We start from the raw sequence: 13,157 nt of genomic DNA, 5'->3' as shown, positions 1-13,157 counted from the left end.
AGCGGGGACGCTGAGGGAGGCGATGAAGAAAGCCACCCCCTGCTCCATCCTTCTCCAAGCACCAAAGCTCTTCCTCGGGGGAGGGCGTGGAGCCCCTCAGCAGCCAGTGGGACGCGGGGGTTGGCAGCATCCTGCCTCGCCCCCATCTCCTCTGGGTGCCCCCCGGCAGGCGCAGCCCCCCTGCGGCCCCCACCACCACCACATTCTGCCCACCGTGGCCGTGCCGCAGCCGGCCCTGGCCGGGCTGGGATGCTGGCTTGGGATCCCGTTGGTGGCCCGCGGTGGGACGCGTTCGCCTTCCCCCGGGAGGATGGATTCCTTCTCACCAAAGCAATGGCATCAGAATAAACGATTGCTGCTCGGATCCCAGGCCTTGCAATGCCTCCATTCTGCGCTAACCAAATCCAGCACTTCTAAATATACACTGGAGTCTTATTTTCTCGCTCCGATCTTTATTTGCCTCTGGATAAGCTGAACCAGATGAGGTATTTCACAACGGCCGCTTGCTGAGGATGTCAGATGGGGAAGGGCACACCCCTGCTGCTTTTCTGGGAAAAATCTCCTTTCCAGAAGCTCCGCGAAGATGGTGCCAATCCTCCGGCCCTCCTCTGGCCTTTGCTGGAGCCATCCCCTACCTGCAGTAAGGCCCAGCTCCGCCTCCGTGCCTTCAGCCTTTGGGCAGGGGAGTGAGAGGCTGGCAGGTAGGGGGACCCCGTGGTGGAGGTGGCGGTGGGCTCCCGGCTCTGCACAGGGGTGCCCTGACCCATTTTTGGAGGCCGGCGTGTGAGAAACAGCCTCCTAGAGCGGAGGGAGGTGAGCAGGGAGAAAACACCTTGGAAATCCGTCTGTTTGACGGGTTGGTGCCTTCGGTGCTCCCCCGTGGAGCAGCTTGTGCTCCCGGAGGTTTTAGGGAAGGATGTCTCGTGGTGTCACAAACCCAGCTCCAGCGGGCTCTGGCCGGGTACCACGGTCCTTCCTGCCCTCTCCATGACTTTTTAGGGAACGGTTTGCTTTCCTGCCTGCTCCTGGAGAGCGCTGCCTGCCTGCTCCGCTCACGGCGCTTTGGACTGCTGGGCATTTGATTTACGGCAGCTGGAGGCACGCACCCTGTCCCCCATCCCCTGGGGGTCCGCACGGTGCTGGGGGCCCGGCCGCTCTCCTGCAGGAGCAGGGGCAGAGGTGCTGAGCCCGGCAGGGTCGGAGCCGCCCGGCGGGACGGAAGGGGAGCTCGCAGCGAAGCGCTGGCGCGGGCCAGTCAACAAGCTCGAGGGCAAAAGTCATCCGCGGGCTTGAGTTTTTTTAAGAAAACCCCAGGCTGGAAGCGGAACGCATTCCTAGACCAGAAAAATCTGGCTCGGGTCTGTCCCCCGCCACAATGGCCCTGCGATCCGGGCAGAAGCCAGCGAGTCCTGGAGCCGGGCTGCGCCCCGAGGGCTCGGCTCCGCGGTGGCCAAGCTGGCTCCTAGCAGGGGGCTCAGGTGAGGGCCCCTCGGGGACCCTTCCTCCTGCCCTGCCCTCGCTCAGGAGCCCTGCCTGGGCCGCAGCTCCCGGCCGTGCTCTGGCTTTGCCTCCCAGGTGAAATCAGCCGCGGTTTGCACGGGGCAGGACCACGGAGAGGTCGCAGCTCCGTGCCCCGCGCTAGGGCCCTCCGTGGTGCAGCGGTTTGGCTCGGACGGGAGGTGTTGGCGTGCGTGGTTCTCGTTTGCTGCGGTGTGTTTTGGGGAAGGGGAGAGCCGTCTAGGGAGCGGAGAGGAGGACTGAAATCGGAAAGTTAAGGAAATAAAAGTGCCAGTCACAGAAAAGAAGCCTTCCCACCCCAGCATCCTTCGACTGTTCCGAGGGGATGGGCCGCGGCCAAAACCAGTTGTAGCTGTTTAATGATTTGGCCCCGAAGATTTTCACTTACAGGCTGTTTGAGGGAAATAAATGGAAGAAAATAAAATATTCCATGCCTGGGGCTCCTTCTTAATAGAGACATAAAGATGGCTTTGACATTCCCAGAACCGCAGCGCCCCAGGAAGACATGGGATTTGCATGTTATTGTGCAGTGCCTGTTGGAGCAGAGCGGGGAGGGATTTTTTTTTATTTTTTTTTCTCCGGAGTGGGAAGCCGGAGCAGCAGAATCCGCATCTCTGAACATCCCCCCCCCCCCCGCCTCCTCCCCGGGGACACGCAGGGGGAGAGGTTGTTGCCGGGGCTGCGTGCGGTTACCATTAATGTTTGCTCGTTCATGGGATTGATTGGCTTTTAATTAAGGAGGCCGCTTGGCATCCCAGCTCTCAGTGTCAGTGACAAAAAGAGCCTCCTGTGTTCTCCCCTGGAGGTGGCATTGCCTTCCCGGGGCAGGGGACCGGGGGGGGGGCGGTTGGTGGATGCCCCATCCCAGCGCTTCAAAGGGCTCTGCTGGCATCTTGGCGGCCGCAGAGCATGACAGAGCAGCAGCACGCCGGGGCTTGGGGGATTTTTCCACATCCGTCCTCACCGGCGTCCGTTTTGCAAGTCCCTTCGCCCCTGCCCTTCGCGTGGAGCCTCTCCCCTCTCGTCCCTTCTCCGGCTGCGTGCTGGGGGGCGCGGGGGGGGGACCCTCCCTGCTTGGCACGAAAATGAGCGGAGGGTCCGAGGCCAGCCCGCCCCGGCACAAGCCCTGCAGCCTCCGTGGGAGCTCCCCTGGCAGGGAGCAGGAGGTTTGGGAGCAGCCTGCCGGGGGGGGGGGGAGCCACGTTACCCCGACCCAGCCGGACGAAGGCAAATCCGCAGCTTATCAGCACGTTGGAGAAAAATCACAGCTGGGAAAGAAACGCAGCCAGCGGCCTCCCCGCGGCCTCCGAAGGGCGAGCGCTGAGCCCTGGGGGCACGTTGTGAAGGAACAGCCTGGTTTTCGCACCTCGCCGCGAGTGTGGTTTGAGCCTCCTTCCTCTGTGACGAGCAGGGTTACATCGGTGAGCCGGAGGAGCCCCGGCCCAAAAACCGCCCGGGTCCCTGCACCCACCGAGCGAGCGAGGGCTTGGGGACGCGAGTGGCATCCCCTGGTCCTTGCCAAGCTCCTGCTCGCGCGATCGCACGGCCAAGGGCGGCTCCAGCGGAAGGAGGAGCAGCCCCGTGTGCCCTGCGGGACTCGCTGCAGCTGCGCCGGCCCTGCAGGTAGGGCCACGCGCCCCGGCGCCGGGCAGGAGGTGCCCACGGACGCGCTTGCGTGTGCTGAACACGCAGAAACGGAGCTGGAAGGGCCCAGCCCGCTATGCTAACCCTCCAAGTCGCTAATAAAGCGGTAATTAAAAGCACTTGGAAGGCGCGGCGCTGCCAGAAGGAGAGGCAGAGACACAAGAGCCTTGCATTGTTCGATGGGCCATCCCCGTTAACCGGCGGAAGGCAGCCACGGGGGCTCTTCGAGCTTGGCTCTGTCCCCTCTGCCCAGCGTGCGGGTTACGAAATGCGGCCGAGGGTCTGCTCCGACACGAGGCCTGGCCCCGAGCGGCCGTGGGGAGCGTGCCCCAGGAGCGGGAGCCTTCTCTCGTGTCGCTGCCTGGAGGTGGCCGCGGTTCCTGCCCTGCTCTGCCGTCCCCACCGCCCCCCATCCCTGCTGCCCCCTGGCTGGTGGCAGGAGAGCCACCCCCGTGCTGCACAGCGCCCCCAGGGGGGGACATCCCTGGGGGAAGCTTCCCAGCTCGTTTTCGGCCCCGGTTCACTTCTCCAGGGGGGACGGGAGGGAGTCAAAACCCCTTTTGGAGACCAGGGGCTCCCCCACGGGCAGGACCCCGGCGTGCGCCGCTCTGCTAACGGCTTCCCGTTGTTCGCAGCTCAATTACACCCGGCCGGGACTTCCGAAGCTCAACCCGAGGCTGTTGGAAAACTGGAAGAACGAAGTGAAGGAGAAGGGCCACATCAACTGTCCCAACAACGTAAGGACCGCTTCTCCTCCCCGCGCCGGGCTGCTTTCACCCCGCAGGAGGCGGGGGGGGAATTTCGGGGGCAGAAACCCCCGGTTCTTCTCGGCCCCGGGCACCGAGGCCGCGGCAGTTTTGTTGCTGCTCAGCCCCGGGTTTCAGCTGCTCTCCCCACGCAGCGCGGGCTGGAAGCACGTCCCCTTTCAGTGCTCTCGAGCACGCGGGGGGCTCGGGCATCGCCCCCCCCCTGCGCTGGGTGCTGGGGGGAGGCAGGTCAGCTCGCGCCGCCTGCAGCGGGCGCTGGGGCTGCTTTTGGGGAGCTCCCAGCACCAGCACAGGGCACAGGCTGCGTGGTCTGTGCCTAAGAGCCCCTTTATGCACAGAACCTGCTTTTCCCAGAGTAAAGCTGGGGCCGGTTTTAAGTCGTTTCGTTTTTTTTTTTCTTTTTTTTTTTTAATCCGTGGTTTTTTTTTTAATTTTTAAGCGCTGGGATAGGCAAAGGCCTCCGGGACATGGTGTGTGTGTGCTTCATCTCGCTGTAAAACACAGCCTTGGCCTGAGCTCGCAGGGAGGTGAACTCCACCCTCGTGCTGGGCCATTGATTTATAATGTGAAACAAAGCCTTAGCAATGGGAATTTTGAGCGGGGCTGTTACCGCAAGGCCGGGGGAGACGCACTGGCTAATTAATGTCATACCCAGGCACTTTGAAAAGACGTTGCTCAGAAACTGGTCATGCTGCTGCCCTGGTGATTTCTCTTCTCCGTTAAGCGTCTGCTGTGGCTCCAAGAACTCCTGTAGCCCAGCAGGGCCTCCTGACTGCTCGCAAATGTACGTTTTCCACGGAGACGTTTAGGGGAGACGTTTTTCAGCCCGTTGCAGAGGGATGCGGCCACATGACTCCCATTAGCGCTAATAGGAAACGTGTGACCAGAGCCCTCGGCGTCTCGCACAGCATTAACCTCCTGCTGCTCAGCCTGGACCGGTGGCCTCGCTGGCACAGCAGGCTCCTGGCCACGGGACGGAGGAAGGCCCGGAGGCGAGGGGGGAATGGTGGCCAACCCTCCTGTGTTTCTTTCCGCAGTGCTGCGAAGCCATTTACTCCAGCGTCTCGGGGCTGAAAGCTCACCTGGCCAACTGCACCAAGGTAGGTCCCGCCTGCTGCACCTTCGGCTTGGAGGCAGGGTTGTTCTCGTCCTTCTCTCCCCGCGGCTCGTTTGGAAGAAGCAGGCCAAGGGGCAAAAAGGACGTGGGTTAAAGGATCGCGACCGCGTTCCTGTGGCCGCCGTTCGGCGCTGAGAGGAGGCGGAAGGTGCTGCGGCCGCTCCCCGGATCCTGCCCGCGGGGCTCGGCGGCCGCGCACCGGCCTGCGGCGCCCCGGCTGGAGGCAGTGGGGGGAGGCCTGCTGCGAGGGCCGGCCGGGCCATGCCACTGCCACCGAGTTGTCACCGCTCCGCCTGTTGCTCTGGTCCAGCCGCTCGCCCTCGGCACCGTCCTCCTGGGCAGGATCAAACCCCCAGCCCCGGGGCAGCCGAAGGTGGCGAGGCTGCAGCCCAGCAGACGTCGTGGAGAGCTTTTATCTCTCGGAGCTGAGCCCTCGCCTGTACCAACATCTGACCCAAGGACGACCCACAGCAGCCCCTGCACGGCTCCTGCAGCCCCTGATTTATCCGCGGCTGTGGCCAGCACCTCTCCCAGCCAGGTGCTGAGCACCGCCGAGAGCCGAGGGCGGCCCGTGCAGAGACCGCAGGGCCGCGGGCAGGCAGAGCGGTGGCACTGCCGAGCGCCGGGGGCTCCGGTGGCCCGCAGCCGCCGCAGGAGGAGGGATCGGGAGCTCGGCGTAGGTCCCTCGCCTTGGAACGGAGTGAGCTCGTAAAGCTTTCTGCCCTGAAAGGTTTCCAGCTGCGGCTTCCATTGAATGTAGCTTCCAGGAGGCAGCTCCAACACATACCCCGTGGTTATTAAAAACACAAACTCCCGCACTCCTCCAACACGAGCTGGAACATCAACCCCTAATGAGATCGTTTAGAAAATGGGCTGCAGAGATCCGGCAGAAGAAGCAGAATTTATACAGGATAAAAGCGCAAACGCAGGAGGCTCCAGCAGTTCCTTTGCTAGCGCGCAGAACCGGGCACCCAACAGCAAATGGTTTCAGAGAGAAAACCAGACGTTTTTCTGGCTGGTTCTGCTGTCACTGCTCTGGTGCCTGTGCACAGAAGGTAGCCAGGGCTTGTAGGATCATTTTCTTTAAATGTGCAGCTGCGTTGCCCAGGAGAGGCAAGCCTGGCATAGCCCACGCTAGAGCAAGGTGCTGGGGGTTGGCTTCGGGGGCTGCAGGTCCCAGACCCGCTGGGTCTGCCCACCCCAGCTGCAGACCGTGCTGGTGGCCTCTGCTGCATCGTGTCCCCCGTGTGCTGCCACCACCAGTTCTGCCCTGATTGAGTTTTGCAACGGGTACAAGCACCGCCAAATCCGGCGTAACCCACAGAGTCCCTCCGTAGCTGGCCTCAGCGATCCCTCAAAGAAAACCCTACAGAGCTGGTTAAAACGCATCGGGCGCTACCAAGGGTGGAAGAGGCTCCCGGGCAGTGCCCCGTCCTCGGTGGGGATCGATGAGCTGAGCTGATTTTCGCACGGGTGTTTACGGAGAGCCAGGCCTGCCCGCGTCCTGCCCGTCTCCAAAACGCAAGAGCTCTCTTACTGCAGATTTACAGCCCAGAGCCAGCCACGGAGAAATTCCCACGGCGCTATGTATGTATTGCCTGAGGGGGCCATCCATAAACCCCTAGTCAATAGAGAACACGTTATCTCCCCCGGGCCGTGCACTGCGGCAGAGCCGGGCCATCAGTCATCCCCACGGGGGCTCTAATGACAGGAATCCAGCGGGTAGCTGCGGCTCTTTGACAGCGTGAAAGGGAAACGAGGTGAGTATGTGGGACGTAAATTAGACGACGGCTCGGTCCCGGTAGATCACAGCTCTGCTGACAGCGAGGGAACGGGGTGTTTGGACACGCGCGGTGCCGGTGCAGCGTGGCAGCCGGTGTGGGTGGTGCGCAGGCACCAAAATTTGGCACTCGCTGCCCTCCGAGCCTGCAGGAGCCGGCACTCGGATGCCCGGGGAGCTTCGGGCTCTGCCCGGGGCTGCCCGCCGATGCTCTGTCTTGCAGGGGGACCACTCGGTGGGCAAGTACCGCTGCCTCCTCTGCCAGAAGGAGTTCAGCTCCGAGAGCGGCGTCAAGTACCACATCATCAAGGCTCACTCGGAGGTAAGAAAGCAGCTGGGGCTGCTCCGGGGCCCTGCTGCCACGCGCCCGCGCTCGGTCTGCCCGTCTCCAGCCACTCTGATCTGCCGGGAGCAGGGCACGGCAGCTCAGCAGTGTGGTGACAGCCTCCGGGCAAGGCGCGGACCTGATGTGCCGGCCTGGCGGGGCCTCACTGCTCCCCTTTGGGTTCCCAAAACCTCCAGGCTGTGTGTCCTGGGGGGGCGATGCCAGCAGGGCATGGGGCAGCTGGGGTTTGGGAAAAGGGGGCGAGAGAGCCCTGGGCTGGTGCGTGCCGTGCCGTGGGGCTGCCCGGGCCGAGGCGGGTCCCTAACCAGCCCCGTTATCACCCCGTGGATGCAGAACTGGTTCCGAACCGCCGCCGAGGCCAGCCGGAAAAAGAAAAGCAGGGACCAGCTTTCTTCCAGCAAGGAGGAGAAAAAGAAAAGCACAAACGGGAAGAAAAGGGGGAGAAAACCCAAGGAGAGGCCTCCGGAAATATCCCCCAAAGGCAGAGAGAGCGTGGCAGCAAAGACTAATCACAAGAAAAGCCCCGAGCGCTGGGAGGGCTCCCGCTGCAGCCCCGCCGGGGACGAGCGCGTCCCCAAGCCCCCGAGCCACCACCGCAAGGGGGGAGCCAGTAAGGTGCCCGAGAAGTGAGAGCTCAGAGACTCGTCTGCGAGGATTCGTTTACAGCCCAGGGTAACAGGGTGGTGGGGAGGGGGGGGGGGGCGCTCCCGGTTTTCTGTCCCCCCTCCTTTCCCTTCCTCTCCCCCCACCCTCCGCTCACTCCCCCCTTTTTACAAAAAAAAAAAAAAAAAGGAAAAAAAAAAAGGAAAAGAAAAGAAAACAAAACAAAAAAAAAAGACCGAAAATACCAATTAACCACTTTAAGCAAATCATGGACCTTGTTTCACACTGGAAAACCAACAGGACCGAGCAAGCTGGACCGTTCTCGCCCCCCCCCCGCCCATGTACATACCCCCCACCCCCCCTGGCCCGACGGGGCCCTGCTGCCGTCCCCCCCCATCCCCCTGCCTCCCCTTCTAACCCCGTGTGTGAAACTGGTGACGCTTGAGTGAAAGAAAAGTGCAATAGCAGCAGGGCCCCGGTGGCCTCACCCCGAGCCCCCCCTGCCCTTGCTGAAGCCTTTCCGTGGCCGCAGCCCCCCCCCGGGGGGATGTTCCCAAAGATGCTGGACCCAGGGGAGCAGCCGGGGGGGGTGGGAAGGGATGGGACGGGGGGGGGGGACCTGGTGGCACTTTGCCCACAGCCGGGGGGCCCCGCTCCGTGGTGCCTCAGCTTCGTGGCCGGCTCCGATGGAGCGGTGCAAGGGGTTTTTTTTGTTGTTTTTTTGGTTTTTTTTTGTCCCGGCGTGGGGGAAGGAGCAGGGAGGTGGCACGGAGCCGGGAGCCCCTGGGTGCCGCCGTTCCCCGCGTCGGGTGCGGGGGGGGGGGCTCCGGAGGTGCTGAGCACGCGCAGACCCCCCGGGTGGCGGTGGGCAGCGGGGTCGCCGGAGGGGTCGTGGGTTTAAGAGAAAGTCGCGGGAGCGCTGCCAGCAGCAAGGGAAGGGCCCAAAGGTGCCCAGCCACGGCGTCGTGTCCCTGCGGGGAGCCGGCACCGGGCGTCTCCAAAGGACTCGCGCGCCGGGCAGCGCGAGCTGCGAACCTCGGGGGGACCCCATCCTGCCCCCGTCCCGAAGGTGCTGATGGCCCGGGAGAGGGGAGCAGCTGCTGGGGCACCCGGCTCCTTGGCTGGGCCGCGCGGGCGGCCGCAATGGGGACACAGGGTCAGCGTGGAGTGACAATCACGGGTCCTGCCCTCGGGCGAGGCCCAGGCGCGTTGCACCGAGCCCGGCCACGGGGACGGGGAGCGGGAGCCGCCGCGAGGCGCCTCTTCCCCTTCCCTTGCTTTTCTTTTCGTGTCTGTGTTTTCCCGCACCGGTCTCGTCCCAACGCCTCGCTCTGGCCTGGAGGAAAGGGCCCCTGGAGCAAGCGGTGTCCGTCCGCAGACAAAAACCAGGCTACCTCCGTCCTTGGGACACGGGCACGTCCCGCTGCCGCCCCCCAGGGCGCCCGCAGCGCTTTTCTCTTGGCAGTGGGACGGAAAACCTCGGTTCGGGTTTTCCTCCATTCTCTTCCCCTGCCTGGGACTCGGGAAGGTGGTGGCCGGGGAGGAGAGGTTCTGCTTTTTTTTTTTTTTTTTTCTTTTTTTGGTCAGTGAAAATCTCAGCCCTCGGGTTCCTGTGCCGCTCGTCGCAGCCCGGCCTCCACCCGCCGCTGTCTCAGCGCCGTTCCCCCCCCCACCAGCTCCGAGGAAGCGTTCGGTAATTAACATCCTTCTCTGCTGATGAATCCTTAGAGCCCCGGGGGGATGACGGGGACAGACATCCATGGCCGAGGCCGGGGCGGCTTCTCTGGGAGCCGGCAGCTGGATGCCAACGCCTGCCTGGCCCCGCGGCGCTGCGGCCGTCCCACGGTGAGGGAACCCTGCCGTTGCCTCGGGCTTCGAAGCAATTAGTGAGAAAGCTTAATTAGTCACGGCGGCTCATCCTGTTTGCTGCTTGCGCTTCGTCCCGTCCCGTCTCTGTTTTGATGGCATCGCCGGTGCAAATCTGATCTCCACGGGGCTTGCGAGGAGCTGCAGGACCCGGGGTGTCCGAGGCTCGGTCGGCGGGGACGTGGGGATGCGGGGACGTGGGGACGCTGTCCCGCTGTCCCGCAGGTTTTCTCTACATTTCAGAGCCTGGTGGGGCTGGGGTTGGGTTTAGCAGTGGCAGGAAAGGGAGAGAGGGCAGAGCTGGGGAGCACACGAGGCTGGCAGGAGCTGGCAGCTCGAGGCACGGAGTTCTGCACCGAGACCCCCGTGTAGGTGCTTCGGGGGGGGCTCTTTGGGGGGTTTGTGGCTCCAGAAGGGCTGGGAAGCTGGCAGCTTGTGCCGACGTCAGAGCGAGCTGCTGGATCCGAAGATCAGGGCGCTTACTTGGGAGCTAAATGTGGTTTCCACTTGGCCTGCGACCGTGGGGCCGCTGCGCGCCTCGAGGCAGGACGTGCCAAAGCGCGCTCAGGAGCCCAACAAAACCGGAGGGCAGCGCGCGTCCCTGTCCGGGCCCTGCTGAGCCTCGCTTCGGGCAGCCCGTCCCTCCCGGGGGTACTCGGGTGATGCTTTTCCTCCTCGCCCAGGTCACGGCAAAAAGCAAGCATGCCCCAAACCTTCTCTGGGAGGGCCGTAAAGCGCCGGCGGTGCCGCCTGCTAGCGGTGGGGGCGATGCCTAGGAAAGTCCAAAGACTTCCTCCAGGAGGGATTAATCCCTTCTCGTCAGAAATCCGCCTTCCCCGGAGGGACGCGGCTAAAATTGCTGGGAATTTCTTCAGGCCCCTGCAACTCTCAGGCCGGGAGGTGGCATCGGGACGCTGGAGGAGGCTCCTCCGTGTCCTGGCCAGGGCAGGGGCACCCGCACAGCCCCGGCCGCGCCGGTTCCAGGTTCCCCTTGCAATCCCCACCGCCTGCCCCGGGGAATCTCCCCGGGCTCGCCTTCATTAACACGCGATTTATTTGATTCCCATTGATTAAATCGGCACGCGGCGCTTTGCCCAAAGCGAGCCACAGCCCGCAGAGCCTGGGCAGGGGCTGGGCAGGGGGCTGCACTGCGGGGCCGTGCAGGATCCGGCCCGAAGCCTGCCCGGAGGGGGGACAGGAGCTGGGCAGGGGGCTGCAGCCCCCACCGCTGGCCCTGCCCCACCACTTCGGGAAGGAAAAACCACCTCCGGAGGTGCAGCTTAGCTTGGCTTGGCGTGCTGGCCACGAGGGATGTTTACGCCTTTCCCCGCACTGCTCCTGCGAGGTGCAGAGGGGAGCCGGGGGATGTAAGACGAGCCCCAAAATTTGGGGCCGTGGGAGGCGAGCAGGGACAGCATCGGGATGCCAGCATCCCAGCCAGGGACCTGGGGATCTCGGGGCACGCGAGGGGTGCCGCGTGGTGGGGACGGAGGTCCCAGTCCCGGGCTGGCCTCTGCCAGCCTCCGAGCTGGTGGGGAAACTCCTCAAAGCCCCGCGTGAAAGCAGCTCCCCGGTCAGAAGGAAATTTTGATGAGGAATTGGACTCTTCAGGGTTGTTTTTTTTTTTTCCCTTAGAAGGTTTGGTGTTTTTTTCCCCCCACTAGTCATTACTCGGTGAGGAATACGTTCTCCCACTGCTTTCTTCTCCATAAAGAGCTGCGAAAAGCGTTAACGGCCATAAAAGCGTAGGGATATATTTCTTCTCAAGCGTGGCCGCGCCAACGCAGCCGGCGCTGAGGACACGACCCGGCCCGGCACCGGGAGCTCCCGGCTGGGGCTCGGACCCCGAGCGAGATGGGGCTGAAGTGGGAGGCGAGGGGCAGAGCATCCGTGGAAGGGGACAGGTTTGTGCGGCAGCCCCCAGCCTGCTGTGTCCAAGTCTTCAAAGCCAAGTGAGCGCACGTCCCCCGTGTCCCGGGTCCCCCGTGTCCCGGGTCCCTCGTGTCCCGGGTCCCTCGTGTCCCGGGTCCACCCGAGCGCCGTCCTCCCACGAGGGCAGAGAGGGCATTTTGCTTTGCTTTGCTTCGCTGTGGGCGTTTTTCTTTCCCTACCTGCCCGGGGGAGGCTCCTCGCCCCTCGCTGCCCACCTCCAAAGCAATAACAGGAATCGCGGCACCTGCCTGCCCCGGGGCGCGCGGTGCCGCCGCTTTGTGCTTGCTGGGTGCCTGAAACCTAACGGGTGGGGGGCAGCAGGGCGGTGGGGCGAGGCTGGCGCAGCGCTGAGCTCGGCCATTTCATCCCCTTTCCTGCTGGGATTTGGAGACGTGGTCGGGCCGGGGAGGTGGCCGACCCGCTGCCCTGGTTGCGCACGGTGTCAGTTTGGGGCTGGGGTGGCACCGGCTGCCCAAATTCATCTTCACGCCGCCTGCACCCGCACATCACCAAGGCAAGGGCTAAACCCTCCGCGTGCTTGGGGCCGGGCGGGCTCTGACCCATCCCTCGCACGGAGCCGGCCCCGAAAACGGCTCCGGCAGCATCCGGCACCGGAATTTGCCGTGAAACAAACACGGCGCCCCGGCGAGGTCGGCTCCGCACCGGCACGCGCGCCCAGCGCTGCGGGTCCCGGGGTCCCGCCGGGCACCGAGCATCCCCCGGGGCTGGCGCACGTGAACGCCGGGACCGTTTTGTTCTTTTCTTTCTCTCCTCGTGACACCCATCCCACGGCATATCCGAATGTTTCTCGTCGATGCCAGTTATTAGTGCATAAGTGTATTTTGGGGAAAAAAGCAAAATGGAAAAAAAAAAAAAAAAGAATTTTCAATTTATCACTTGTAACCATATATATAAATATATAAATATATATATTAAAAAGTGTTTATTTGCAAAAAATAAAATTGTTTTAACAGTAAACTATCTTATAATAAACTCCCGATTTGTGACGATCTGTTCTTTTGTTAATCATTGACAAATCCTCAGTTTGAGAGTACTGTAACAAGCAGCTATTAACCACAGCGCCGCTGAGCACCGAGGAGGGATAACTCTATGTACTGTATGTATTAAAAACAGCTGTATCGAATAAATGTTTATTGATTTTTTATTCTTATTATCATCATCGTTATTTCGCAGTTTGGCGTGAGGGTCTGCTGGAAGTGGGCAAGGCGAGCGCTGCCGTTCCCCTCCTGGGTGATGAAATCCCTAATGGGCACGGAGGTTTGCTTCTGAGAAGGGGCTCCCTTGGTTGAGTTTCCTCTGCGTCCAACACCTTAAAATCACCTTAAAACGTTTGCCCCAGCACCCCAAGCCCCGCAGGAGGGGAATGCCCTGCGCCCAATGCTCCCGGAGCCGCCTCTGGAGCTGCGGGGCTGCCATGGGGCAGCTCGGACCCCGCGGGGCAGTGCCAGGACTTGCTGCCCCTGCTCTGAGCAGTGTAGGTGGGGATGCGGCGGGCGATCTCCGAGCTCAGCTCCTGCTTTTCCCCCAGGAGCTTTGCGCTGGTGCTTGGAAGCAGAACGCGTC

At 62.8% G+C, this 13,157-nt stretch overlaps 1 protein-coding gene across 10 annotated transcripts in view; it reads left to right on the top strand.

Annotated features, from left to right (window-relative positions):
- Positions 1-12,735, top strand: part of ZNF512B (zinc finger protein 512B) — a 34,067-nt gene extending 21,332 nt beyond the window's left edge. For all 10 annotated transcript variants that reach the window (XM_080557551.1, XM_080557545.1, XM_080557547.1 and 7 more), the window contains 4 exons: positions 3,798-3,899; positions 4,967-5,029; positions 7,050-7,148; positions 7,506-12,735. In XM_080557551.1, coding sequence (XP_080413677.1) covers positions 3,798-3,899; positions 4,967-5,029; positions 7,050-7,148; positions 7,506-7,802 — 561 coding nt within the window. In that variant the 3' untranslated portion in view covers positions 7,803-12,735. The remainder of the gene's footprint in view (positions 1-3,797; positions 3,900-4,966; positions 5,030-7,049; positions 7,149-7,505) is intronic.
- Positions 12,736-13,157: the final 422 nt, after the last annotated feature.

The sequence above is a fragment of the Anser brachyrhynchus genome, assembly GCF_964034855.1.
Source record: "Anser brachyrhynchus genome assembly, chromosome: 16".
Lineage (NCBI taxonomy): Eukaryota > Metazoa > Chordata > Aves > Anseriformes > Anatidae > Anser > Anser brachyrhynchus.
This window is presented reverse-complemented; position numbering and strand designations above follow the sequence as displayed.